At 42.1% G+C, this 13,927-nt stretch overlaps 1 protein-coding gene and 1 non-coding gene across 2 annotated transcripts in view; both read left to right on the top strand.

Annotated features, from left to right (window-relative positions):
- The first annotated feature begins 279 nt into the window (after window positions 1–279).
- The window catches only part of RAB10 (RAB10, member RAS oncogene family), a 95,252-nt gene continuing 81,604 nt past the window's right edge, over window positions 280–13,927 (top strand). The window contains exon 1 of the mRNA XM_012437637.3: window positions 280–934. Coding sequence (XP_012293060.1) covers window positions 808–934 — 127 coding nt within the window. The 5' untranslated portion in view covers window positions 280–807. The remainder of the gene's footprint in view (window positions 935–13,927) is intronic.
- LOC135269760 (U6 spliceosomal RNA) lies at window positions 7,356–7,462 on the top strand. The gene has a single exon (XR_010338023.1). It is a non-coding gene; the product is annotated as a U6 spliceosomal RNA (small nuclear RNA).

Below are 13,927 nucleotides of genomic sequence, written 5' to 3'. Positions count from 1 at the left end.
GGCGCTGCGCCTGCGTAGTGGCTAGGCAGAGACTCCCGATGGGCGTGCTCGTAACGCTGCGCACCCTATCAGGCGGCCACAGGGAGCGCGCCCGCGGCCTCGCCCTCTCTCGCCCCTCCCTTCTCCCGCTCTGGGTCCAGCTTCAGACTGAGGCTTGGAGGCCGGAGGGAGCGCTCCACTCTCCACCCAGGCGCGCCCCCACGCCCTCTTGTGCGCGTGCGCAGAGGCGGACCGCAAGGCGAGGGCGGGAGAGAAGGGCGGGCGTACGTCCTTCCGTGCGTCTCAGGCAGCGCGCACGCTAGCGTGAGAGGGCACGGGGGAAAGGTGGCTCTGGCCGGGGTGGCTCGGCTTCCTGGGGCTATGTAGCGGAGCTCGTCGACTTGGGGGTCCTTCTTCGCTGTCCTCGCGGCGTGCTAGCGCAGAGTTTCTGCTCGGGGGAGAGGCTGTACACGCGCCCGCCGCGCCTCCTCGACGGCAGAGCAGGCTTGCTCGTCCGTGGGAGCGTCCCGGCCGAGAAGCCCTGAGGGGGGAGGGGAGGCCATTTTGTCCCGACCGACTCCCCGGAACCGGGCGGAGCGGCTGGGAGAGGCTGCGGAGCTCCGGTCGCCGCCCTCGGAGACACTGGACGCCGCCACTGTCGGGGCTTCTTCGAAGCTGTTCGTAGGTCGCCCGCACCCTCTCGAGCCTTCCTTTTTCCCACGCTTCCCTGTCCTCCGGCCTGAGAACGCCCGAGTGAGGAGTTGGCCGTAGTGAGAGGGACCGATCCCTTGGGGCCGCCAGCGGCGAGAGCCCGAGCCGCTCCTCCCAATGGCGAAGAAGACGTACGACCTGCTTTTCAAGCTGCTCCTGATCGGGGACTCGGGAGTGGGGAAGACCTGCGTCCTTTTTCGTTTTTCGGATGATGCCTTCAATACCACCTTTATTTCCACCATAGGTAAGACCTGTGGGAGGACGGTGTACGGTCTCGGTAGCTGCAAACCGTTTATTTTACTCCAGACATCTTGCTTCCCGTAATATACGCCTTTGTTTCAGTGATTCCGATTCCAAAGTTACTGTTTGAATCGGCATCGAGCTTACTGGGGCGGGGTCTTCCATGCTTTCCATCCGGTCTTTTGCTTTCGAGTCTCCCACTATGCTCAATGCCTTCGGTTACAAAATATGCATCATTTAACCACGTTCCAGAACCTTATTTCTTCAGGCGACTGGACTGGCTTTTTCCACATTTGCGTGGAATTATTAGATGTATGGTATATTTAAGGTATTTATTTCAGTAGTTGCGATTGAAGCAGTACTAGCTATTTGGGAAAGGCCTGAATTTATACTCTGGGGCAAAGAGAAGATTCCATATGGTCGTAACTTAGAGTAAACTTGAGGGTTTGTGTGAAGAATAATTAAGGCAAATTAGAAGGGAAAAGTGAGTTGCCCTCATTGACTAATCCATTGATGTGTCAAACAATCGGAGGCCCTTCGCGCTTGGGGTGGGACTCTGGCATATTTGCCTCAGTGCTTTTCGAGACATCAACAGAAACGGTAATCTGAGGGAGATGATCAGTTTCTGTCCTCAAACCCAACAGAATGAAGTCAAGTTCTCTCTTCCGTTTCGACTGTAGTATTTACAGGAAAGTATTTTGCCAGTCATAGCTCTAAGGACTTCTAATGTACTTTCACCACGTTTCAGAATTACTTAGTGTGGAAGTAAGAGCTAAAGAGTGACCTTTTAAATCGAATTTCCCGTTTAGGAAAGGAAAAGAGAAGGCTCTAGGAAAGTCCCTTTTGAATCTGGTTAGAAAATTTAGTGGCGCTGATGCTAATTGTGCTAAATTAATTGTGAAACTTATCCACTCCCCAATATATTTCCTGAAGACACATGGCTGCCTCTGTCATTTGGAGCCCAGCACTCAGCATTGTGGCGGTGTAGTTTAACCCATTTTTAAATGTAATTTTCTATTGAGACGATTTTAAAAAGCAACTTCAGTTGTCTTTGAACTCTGGGAATTGTTAAAATTAAGCTGATTTGAAACAATTTATAGCGTTACTGAAATAATTTGGCTTGGATTTTTTTGTGTGTGACAAATAGCTGCTTCATTCTCACAAAAGAAATACTGAAATTAAATTGGACAAGTGATTTTTTAAAAACAAATTTTTATTTTGCTCACCCTTTTTGGGTGGAAATTACAGTTCTTATTTCCAGAGTATCTTACTGTTCTCTTGGTCTTTCACAAATTTCATGAAACTTAGAACTTGTTCTCTAACTTTTGGGTTAGAGAACACTAGCACTTAGCGCTAGCACTTCCCTAGCACTAAGTTTGCTTTTAACACTCCACTTTTAACTGTAGCTGGGTGGGGTTAGGTGATCAGATGGGTCAGCAAATATTTACTGAGCAGCTAATGCTGGGCACTGTTCTTAGGCACTGGGAATAAATGGTGAACACAACAGATCCCTCAAGGAGCATTCCAGTGAGGTCAATCATAACACTGTGGAAGGTGCTACAGTAGTAACCATAGGGAGGAGGATTGGCTAGCCTAAATCGTGAGGCGTCTGAGTAGGCTTACATAGAGATGATATCTAAAATGATGAAGTCTGAAGAACTAATAGCAGTTGGGTCAGAGGGGTGGGATAAGGCCTTTCTGGAAAAGGGAGCATAGAACAAACGTATAGGAAGGTTGAGGATTTAATTCATGTGGTCAACTTTCTTTATTTTGAGACAAGAGTTTCGCTCTGTCACCCAGCGCAGTGGCGTGATCTCAGCTCACTGCAGCCTCCGCCTCAGGGGTTCCAGCAATTCTCCCGCTTCAGCCTCCTGAGTAGCTGAGATTAAAGGTGCCCACCACCATGCCTGTCTAATTTATGTATTTTTAGTAGAGACTGGGTTTCACCGTGTTGGTCAGGCTGGTCTTGAACTCCTGACCTCAAGCAGTCCACCGCCTCAGCCTACCAAAGTGCTGGGATTACAGGCGTGAGCCACCATGCCCAGCTATGTGGTCAACTTTAACCTGTCATTAGGAACAGTGGTGGATGGAGAGAATTGGAAGCAAAACATTAACTTTGTCTACTCCAATCTTTTTGTAAAGGGTACATGCCCCCATCTAAAACTCAGTCCTCTAAGATAATGGTATAATCTTTTTGTTGTCCTTTTACTTGGGAAGATGTGTGATGATTTTGGATCAAGTCTGCTGGGTTGAAATCCTGGTTCCACAGTACTACCTGTGCAACTTTGGCAAATTACTTAACCTCTCTTGGCTTCAGGTTCTTTAGAAGTGTTAATAATGGTATCTACCACATAGGATAATTGTGAAGATTTTATGAGTTAGCAAGAGTAAAGCACTTCACACGGTGCCAGGCACTTTGTAGGAGCACAGTCCACATTAGCTATATATAGAATATGTGACTCTTCTGCTGTGGAAGTGTGGCAGAACATGTTATTCTGTGGATTGAACGTCCTGCGCATAGTGATATCCAAGTATTTGTTGGTGCTCCACTAAACGATTACTTTTTTTTTTTGAGATGGAGTTTCATTCTTTTTGCCCAGGCTGGAGTGCAATGGGTGCAATGGTCTGATCTTGGCTCACTGCAGCCTCCGCCTCCCAGGCTTAAGTGATTCTCCTGCCTCAGCCTCTGGAGTAGCTGGGATTACAGGTGCCCACCAGCACACTCAGCTAATTTTTTGTATTTTTAGTAGAAACAGAGTTTCACCATGTTTGCCTGGCTGATCTTGAACTCCTGACATCAGGTGATCCGCTCGCCTTGGCTTCCCAAAGTATTGAGATCACAGGCGTGAACCACTGTGCCCGCCCTCAATCTTTTTTTTTTTTCTTTTTTGAGATGGAGTTTCGCTCCTGTTGCTCAGCTTGGAGTGCAGTGGTGCAATCTTGGATCTCTGCAACCACTGCCTCCCAGGTTCAAGCGATTCTCCTGCCTCAGTCTCCTGAGTAGCTGGGATTACAGGTGTGCGTCACCACGCCCAGCCAATTTAGTATTTTTAGTAGAGACAGAGTTCCATCATGTTGGTCAGGCTGCTCGCCAACTCCTGACCTGAGGTGATCCATCCACCTCAGCCTCCCAAAGGTGCTGGGATTACAGGTATGAGCCACTACACCCAGCCCCACTAAACAATTTTACTTTAGATTCTGCATTTTGATACTTTCCTATAAAAATATTTTCATATTTAAGATGTTGAATAGTGTAAATTGAGAAAATGAATATGATTCTAACTACAGCTTGAACACATTCATGTATTAGCTCTGTGTGCACAGGTTTAGAAGTCTATCATTGAGTTTAACCAGTGCCATCCAAGTGAAATAATGTGAGCCACAAATATTACTTTTAATAGCCATCTTTTTTTTTTTGAGATGGAGTCTCGTTCTGTTGCCCAGGCTGGAGTTCAGTGGTGCAATCTTGGCTTACTGCCTCCCAGGTTCAAGCGATACTCCTGCCTCAGCCTCCCAAGTAGCCGGGATTACAGGCGTCTGCAACCATGCCCAGCTAATTTTTGAATTTTTTTAGTAGAGACAGGGTTTCACCATGTTGGTCAGGCTGGTCTTGAATGCCTTACTCAGGTGATCTGCCCACCTTGGCCTCCCAAAATGCTGGGATTACAGGTGTGAGCCACCGAGCCCTGCCAAATAGCCACATTTTAAAAAGCAAATTTTAATATTATATTTTAACTCATATCTAAAATGTTAGTTTATTGTGTAATCAAGACTTAAAAATTGTTGAGGGCAGCCTCAGTGGCTCACACCTCTAATCCCAGCACTTTGTCAGGCCAAGGTGGGAGGATTGCTTGGACTTAAGAGTTTGAGACCAGCCTGGGCAACATAGTGAGACCCTGTCTGTATGAAAAAAATAAAATAAAATTGTTGAGATGTTTTGCATTCTTTTTCTCTGGTTTGTAAGCTATGCTTACAACTCATCTCAATTTAGATTTGGTATATTTCTACATGGATATGTATTTTGTAATGAAAAAATAAATTTTGAAAAGGTACATTTCAAGTGATTAATAGCCACATGTGGCTAGTGGCTACCATACTGGGTGGTACTTGTCTAAACAATCTAAAGTAGCCAGTTGGCCAATATGCAGATGACTGGAAATGCTTTGAATGCAGACTACTTTCAGGAATGTGTTAAATTTTATCAAATGACTTGGGTTTGTTGTTTAAAAGATTAAATCTCACTCTTTCACCCAGGTTGGAGTGCAGTGGTGCAATCGTAGCTCACTGTAGCCTCGAACTCCTGGGCTCAAGCAATCCTTCCTCAGCCTCTCAAGTAGCTGGGACTGTAGGCGAGCACCATTACATCTGGTTGAGTTGTTTCTAAAATCTAGAGCATTCTTTAAGTACAAGTGATAATGAAATTTGTGAGTGGTCACTTGATTGTTAAAACATCCTGAGGGCTGGGCATGGTGGCTCAAACCTGTAATCCCAGCACTTTGGGAGGCTGAGGTGGGAGGATCATTTGAGGTCAGGAGTTTAAGACCGTCTGGGCAACGTAGTGAGACCCCCATCTCTACATAAACAAAAAATTAGTGGGACATGGTAGCATGTTTTCTGTAGTTCTAGCTACAGGGGAGGCTGAGGTTGGAGGATCACTTGAGCCCTGGAGTTCAAGGGTGCAATGAGCTCTGATCACGCCACTGCACTCCAGCATGGGTGACAGAGCGAGACTGTGTGAAAAAAAACAAAACAAAAAACATCCCAAGGTTTGTATAGTAATATCTTGCAGGTGTTTAGAAGGACCAGACAGCCCAAATAAGGCAGTCTCTCATTATTTCAGGTACAGTCATTTTAGTTTCTTATTGGCTATTGGTTTTTTGAAGAAATAATTTTTATAGATTTATAGGATCGTGTTCACAAAGACTACTGTATTTGAATTTTTTTGTATATTTTTAGCTCTCATACATCCGTGTTAGGAATTATGTATTATATTTATGATCAGATTTGTTGCAGACTGCTGCATAAACAAGTTACTGGTATGTTACACTCAACCAATCTCAGAACGAATCTGAGGGCACCAGAATATAAGTTACACAAGGGCAGAAATCTTTTGTCTTTTGTTTTTTTTCTCATGTGTGCTAAACACCTGGAAGAGTACCTATGCTTAATGGGTGCACCATAAATAATGAATGAAGGCAGACAGGTGGTACAATCAGGATCCTCTTAATGCAATTTGGGACTAGTTTATTTAAAAGTTTTCCTTTTTTACCTACTTTCTGATCATTATATGAAGTAGGTTGGGCTCGGGCTTAAGAATATTAGCTGTGGTCAGGCCCCGTGGCACATGCCTATAATCCCAGCACTTTGGGAGGCTGAGGCAGGCAGATTACCAGAGGTCAGGAAGTAGAGACCAGCCTGGCCAATAAGGCAAAACTGTCTCTACTAAAAATACAAAAATTAGCTGGGCATGATAGTGCTCACCTGTAGTCCTAGCTGCTCGGGAGGCTGAGGCAGGAGAATTGCTTGAACCCGGAAGGTGGAGGTTGCAGTGAGCCGACATTGTGCCACTGCATTCCAGCCTGGGTGACAAGAGTGAGATTCTGACTCAGAAAAACAACAAAAAAAAGAATATTAGCTGTTTGGCTAATAGGGCAAGACTGCTCTTAGGAATTGAAAGGTTGTTTGAAAGATAGTCTTGAGAGAGTTACTGCTTTGGGATGAGCAGATTTCAGTGGTTGATTTGACCATAACCATCTTGGTAATGTGAGCTCAGGAACGCATTTCTCATCAGTGATGTGGGAATTACATATCATAGACTTGTCCCCAAAGCACAAGTTTTTAGTGGGCTGCTTCTATACTGGATATGCTACCTTTTGGTGTCATTAATTCTCTTGCCACCATAAGACTTAACTAATCCTTTTTTTCACAGGGACTATTTTCTATTGGGAATTGGAGTCTCTGGGCTCCATGTCAGTAATCAAGTTGGTAAAGGCTGTTGTCCCTAAGAGAGGTATAATACATACATTTTGTTGTCAGGATGTTTTTGCTAAGTTTTGGAAGAGTAGGTTGGTTCCACTAACCAGAGTTTAAGAAACGATTGATTAGGCTGGGTGCTATGGTTCACACCTGTATTTCCAACACTTTGGGAGGCTGAAGCAGGAGGATAGCTTTAGCTCAGGAGTTCGAGACCAGCCTGGGCAACTTAGTCAGACCACATCTCTACAAAAAGATCTTTTAAATAAAAAAACTAGCTGGGTGTGGTGGTACATACCTATAGTTCCAGCTACTCAGGAGGCTGAGATGGGAGGATCACTTGAGCCCAGGATTTTGAAGCTGCAGTGAGCTATGATTGCACCATCACACTCCAGCCTGGGTGACAGAGTGAGATTCTATCTTAAACCAAAAACCCCAAAAAACTATCCAGAGTGCTTGCTTTGGCAGCATATATACTAAAATGGGAATGATATGGAGAAGATTAGCATGGCCCCTGTGCAAGGATGACCCGCAAATTTGTGAACTGTTTCATAATTATTATTTTTTTTAAAAATCTATCCAGCTATACTTCAAAGAAGATAAACAGTTGGCCAATAAGCACATAGAAAGATGTTCAGCATCTCTAATAATTAGGGAAATGCAAATCAAAACCACAATGAGATGTTATTTTGCCACCATTAGGATAGTTATAACAACAACTACAAAAGACAAAAACAAATTGAGGTTGTAGAGAAATTGGAACCTTGGTGCATTGCTGGTAGGAATGTGAAATGGTGCAGTCACAGTGGGAAACAGTATAGTGGTTTCTCAAAAAATTTAAAATGAAATTACCATATGACTTAGTAATCGCAGTTCATGTTATATCTAGAATAATTTAAATCAAAGATTCAAACAGGGCCAAGTGAAGTAGCTCATGCCTGTAAATCCTAGCACTTTGGGAGGCCAGATCACTTGAGCTCAGGAGTTCAAGACCAGCCTGGGCAACATGTTAAGATCCTGTCTCTACCAAGAAACCCCCAAATATTAGCTGGATGTGGTGGCGCATGCCTGTTGTACCAACTATTTGGAAGGCCGAGGTAAGAAAATCACTTGAACCTGGGAAGCGGAAGTTGCAATGAGCTAAGATCACGCCACTGCACTCCAGCCTGGGCAACAGAGTAAGACCTGTCTCAAAACAAAAGACAACAATAAAAAGCTCAAACAGGTATTTTTTTCACCAGTGTTCATAGCAGCTTTATTCACAATAGCTGAAAGGTGGAAACAAGGGTTCATCAGTGGATGAATGGATAAAAAAATGTGGTATATACATAAAATGGAATGTTACTCAGCCTTAAAAGGGACGGAAATTCTGAAATATGTTACCACATGGACGAGCCTTGAAAATAGTTTACTAAGTAAAATGAGTTGGATACAAAAGGACAGATAATGTGTGAGGTATCTGTAATAGACAAATTAGTGGAATAGTGGTTACCAGGGCCTGGGGGATGCGGTAATGGGGAATTACTGCTTACTGAGCACAGAGTTTTAGTTTGGGGGAATGAAAAAGTTTAAGAGAGGGATAGTGGTGATAGTTGCATAACAGTATGAATTAATTGAATGCCACTGAATTGTACACTTGAAAATGTTTGAAATTCATGAAAAGACAAATACTATGTGATTTCATTTATATGAGGATATCTAAAGTCAAATTCATAAAAAGAGAAAAAATGATGATTACCAGGGGCTGGGGAAGAGGGAAATAGGAAGGTGTTTAATCAGTATAAAATAATGCATTACAGTTTTGCAAAAATGAAAAGGCTCTGGAGAGCTGTTGCACAGTGGTGTGATACACTTAACACCTATTGGACTGTACACATTAAAAATGGTTGAGATGGCAAATTTAATGCTATGTTTTATGCCATGTTTTAAATAATGGTTTAGATGGTAAATGTTTTAGATATATTTTCCCCACCACCCAACAAACCCAAAAAACTGACACTTGACCCAGCTCTCTAAAAGAACATTTGATTACATTTGATTACAGATGACCCCTCCTGTTCCAGGTGTTAGCTACTGTTAACCAGTGGTTGTGAACCAAGAGGATCCTTTATGGTACTTCCCCATGCTTTAATATCACTGGTCTATACTTTTAGATATTGAAGGCAGATTTGTCTTTTTGTTGTCTGTATCTACATAGACCTTCTTGGAATGTTAGAATCATAAAATATTAGTGCAGGAATAAACCTTAAAATGAATTTTCAAAGTGGGAAAACAGACTGGTGAGGTGAAGTAACTTCCAGAAGGCCACATGGCTAATTAGTGAAGGAGTTTTTTGTTTTTCTTGAGATGGAGTTTTATTCTTGTTGCCCAGGCAGTGGCACAATCTTGGCTTATTGCAACCTCCACCTCCTGGGTTCAAACGATCCTCCTGCCTCAGCTTCCCCAGTAGCTGGAATTACAGGCACAAGCCACCACGCTCGGCTAATTTTTGTATTTTTAGTAGAAATGAGATTTCACCATGTTGATCAGGCTGGTCTCAAACTCCTGACCTCAGGTGATCTGCCTGCCTCGGCCTCTCAAAATGCTGGGATTACATGCGTGAGCCAGTGCGCCCAGCCAGGAGTTTTTATTAGAATCCACAGCCAATCTTGTTCATAACCACATTGCTCATTCTGAGAATTTCATTGTTGTGTTTAAAAAAATCAATGATAGTTGTCCTCCTCATCAATTTCAATTTGAAAAATAGAGTTGCTATGGTTTTTTGTTTTTTTGGGAGGGGCAAGAATAGGGAAATAACAAGTCTTAGCACAAAATATCAAGGATTTTGTTCAGTTTACTTGTCCTTTGCCAACTTAGAGCATAATAGAGAAGAAAGAATTGTATATAATGATGCACAAGCACAGCAAAGGAAATACTGGTATTCTTATTTTGTTTGCAAAAGGGAGAGAACAATAAGAGAAATATTGGCAATCTCTTTCAACTATTAACAGTAGAAGGTTGCCCAGGCAGAGCTGTGGTAGCAGTTGTGAAGAACAGAGGAGTAGGAGCTTGTTGAGTGTTTATTTACAAATAGGAGACCATCATTTAGCACAGAATATAAATTGTATGATTGGCTGAAGAGATTTGCATGAGAAAACTGTTTATTGAGATGGTTAAGTCATAAAGGAGGAGTTTAGTTTTTATTTTATTTGACTTTTGTAGAGACAGGGTCTTGCTGTGTTGCCCGGACTGGATTCGAATTCCTGGGCTCAAGTGATCCTCCTGCCTCAACCTCCCAGAGTGCTGGGATTATAGATGTGAGCCAGTGTGCCTGGTCTAGAATGCTGTGTTTCAAATATGACCCAGAAACAGAACTTTCAAGGTTGTAAACATTAGAAAATGGAAAAACCATTATTCTGGAGACCCAAAAGTACATCACATCAAAATTAGAACAGAAGACAGTGTTGATTTGTTTCTTTCAAATCATTAGTAATGCTTATGTACAGTCTTTTTAAAATTGAAGTTGTTTTTTTTGTTGTTGTTGTTTTAGAGACAGTGTCTTGCTCTGTCTCCAGACTAGAGTGCAGTGGCGAGATCTCGGCTCACTTCAACTTCCGCCTCCCAGGTTCAATCGATTCTCCTGCCTCAGACTCCTGAGTAGCTGGGACTACAGGTGCTCGCCACCATGCCCAGCTAGTTTTTGTATTTTTAGTAGAGACAGAGTTTTACCATGTTGGCTAGGATGGTCTTGATCTCTTGACCTTGTGATCTGCCCGCCTCAGCCTCCCAGAGTGCTGGGATAACAGACGTGAGCCACCATGCCCAGCCTAAATTGAAATCTTTATTAAGATAATTGTAATTTATCATGCAGGTATGAAAGATAATACAAAGAGATCTTTTGTACCCTTTGCCCAGTTTCTTCCAATGGTAACAGTTTTGGGAAACTGTACTATAACATCACAAGCAGAATATTTACATCTGTTGTAATACATCAGTCTTATTAAAATTTCTCCAGTTTTATTTTTATTCATTTGTATTTATATTAAATTTGGTACAATTTTATCACTCATATAGGTTCATGTATCCACCTCCATAGTCAGTACATAACAGTTCCAAGGAACAAGAATCCTTCACGTTCTTTTATAATCATAGTCCCCAATATTTCTACACTCCAAACCTTGGTAACTGTGAAACTGTCCTCCATTTCTAAAATTTTGTCACTTTACAAATGTTATATAAGTTGAATCACATAGAATGTAAACTTTTGGGATTGGCTTCCCCCCCACTCCGCATAATTCCTTGGAGATTAATGCAAGTTGTGTGTATCATTAGTTGTTTTTCCTTTTTCTTTCTTTCTTTCATTTTTTTTTTTTTTGAGACAGAGTCTCACTGTTGCTCAGGCTGGAGTGCAGTGGCGCAATCTTGGCTGACTGCAACCTCTGCCTCCGGGGTTCAAGCGATTCTCCTGCCTCAACCTCCCAAGTAGCTGGGACTACAGACATGTGCCACCACACTGGGCTAGTTTTTTTGTATTTAGTAGAGACAGGGTTTCACTGTGTTGACCAGACTGGTCTCGAACTCCTGATCTCAGGTGGTCCACCTGCCTTGTCCTCCCAAAGTACTGGGATTACAGGTGTGAGCCACTGTGCTTGGCCCATTAGTTTTTTTTTTTTAATTGTTGAGTAGTACTTCATGGTATGTACCATAGTTTGTTTAATCTTCACCCATTGAGGAACAAACATCTGGGCTGATTCCAGTTTTTAGCTAATAGGAATAAAGCTGCTATGAATATTTGTGTACAGGTTTTTGTGTGATCATAAATTTTCATTTCTCTGGAATAAACACCTAAAACTGCAGTTGTTGGGTCACATAGTAATTGTATGTTTAGTTTTATAAGAAACTAGCAGACTGTTTCCATATAATGGCTATATCATTTTACACCCCCATCCTCAGCAGTGTATGAGTGCACTTTATCTGCATCCTCACCAGCATTTGATAATGTTACACTGTTTTGTACTTCAGTCATTCTGGTAAGTGTGTAGTGATAATCTCATTATGGTTTTTAATTTGCATTTCCCTGATTGCCAAAGGTGTTGAAAAGTCTTTTTATGTGTTTATTTGCCATCTTTGAAAAAATGTCTGTTCATGTGGTTGCCCATTTTCTTTGTTGTTGTTGTTGTGGTTGCCCATTTTCTAATTGGATTGTTTTGAAAGTTCTTTGTGCATTTAAAATTCTAGTCCGACCATATTAATGGCTCATGCCTGTAATCCCAGCACTTTGGGAGGCTGAGGTGAGTGGATCACTTGAGACTAGCTTGGGCAACATGGGGAAACCCTATCTCTACAAAAAAGAAAAAAAATTAACTGGATGTGGTGGTGCGCATCCCAGCTACCTGGGAGACTTAGATGGGAGGATCAGCTGAGGACAGGGAGGTTGAGACTGCAGTGAGCTGTGATCACTCCAGTCTGGGTGACAGTGAGACTCTCTCAAAAGAATAGAAAAATAAATAAAATTCTAGTCCTTTGTTGGATATGTGGTTTGCAAATTTTTTCTTCCAGTGTGTAGCTTGTCTTTTCATTCTCTTCATAGTGTGGGGTTTAGGTTGAGGTCGACTTATTTTTTGCTTGTGGAAGAGATATCTGTTTGCGCCAGTACCATTTATTGACTAGGAAGGCCTTTCTCCCCCACCTAATTTCATGTAGTTAATTAGATGATGTAGATGTTCTCAAGGTTTCAGAGATTCTGTATGACCTGACAGGAATGAAAATTGACTTAGTGGTTTACTCTTACCATAATTTATAGTGTGCTTTCTGAAATTTTTTTTTCTTTTCTTTTTTGGGATGCAGTTTTGCTCTTGTTGCCCAGGCTGGAGTGCAATGGTGCAATCTCGGCTCGCTGCAAACCCGCCTCCCTGGTTCAAGCGATTTTCCTGCCTCAGCCTCCCGAGTAGCTGGGATTACAGGCGCCTACCACCACGCCCAGCTAATTTTTTGTATTTTTAGTAGAGACGGGGTTTCACCATGATGGCCAGGCTGGTCTCGAACTTCCGACCTCGGGTGATCCTCCTGTCTCAGCCTCCCAGAGTGCTGGGATTACAGACATGAGCCACTGCACCTGGCCTAGATGAGAATTTTAACCTTTTATAGTCTCATTCTACTCTCTGTTTCAGTTCTTTCTAAAATTGGTATGTAGTGGTTACATTAATGTGGCTGTGTAAATATTCCATTTAGTCAAGTAGTCTACTATATTTCTTTTCTTCTGAAGTTAAAAATTCTCTTGTTTGATTAATTTCAATCTTCTATGTACTCCAGCAACCTCTCAAAATGAATTTCCACGTAGTCATACGATCAGAGAAATAATCTTTTGGTTTTTATTGTTTTCCTGGACACCTCTCTACTAGATATTTCCCTCTGTCATGCTTCAGTAATGGATTGATTATTAATTATGCCTATTTCGCAGTTATTGCCTTGGGAATTTTCTAAGTTTCTCTCCTGTATGTGATACCTTATTTTTTTTTGCAAGACCTTTCTTTGTTGGTTTACTGCTTTTGAGCGTATCATTCTGTCATAGTTTCTTGCTAAAAGGGTATATGGTAAAGGAAATTTTTTGAGGCTTTCCATGTTTAACAATGCCTTAATTTTTCCCTTTACACTCAGTTGAGTGTTTGACAAGGCATAGAGTTCTAGGTTGAAAACAGTTTTCCCTTAGGACTTTGAAAGCATTACTCCATTGTCTTCCAGTTGCTGATAGTTCTGATACTATTCTGATTCTTTATCCTTTATCAGTAGGATAATTATTTGTTTATAGTAGCCTAGTTTGTCTCTGGAAGATTGCTAATTTTTTAAATCCTTAGTTTAAAAAATTCATAATCATGTACCTTGGTGGGTGGGGCTTTTTCTGTTGTTCTGGGTACTTGGTGGGCCTTTCCACTTCCCACTTTGTTAATTTATTCTACTGCCTGGTAGATTTCTTTGACTTTATCTTTTTACCTTTATATTGAAAGTTTTATTTCAGCTGTCTTATTTTTTAATTTCTAGTAGTTTT

This window comes from Aotus nancymaae, unplaced genomic scaffold (assembly GCF_030222135.1).
Source record: "Aotus nancymaae isolate 86718 unplaced genomic scaffold, 86718_ANA_hifiasm-v0.15.2.pri h1tg000057l, whole genome shotgun sequence".
Lineage (NCBI taxonomy): Eukaryota > Metazoa > Chordata > Mammalia > Primates > Aotidae > Aotus > Aotus nancymaae.
This window is presented reverse-complemented; position numbering and strand designations above follow the sequence as displayed.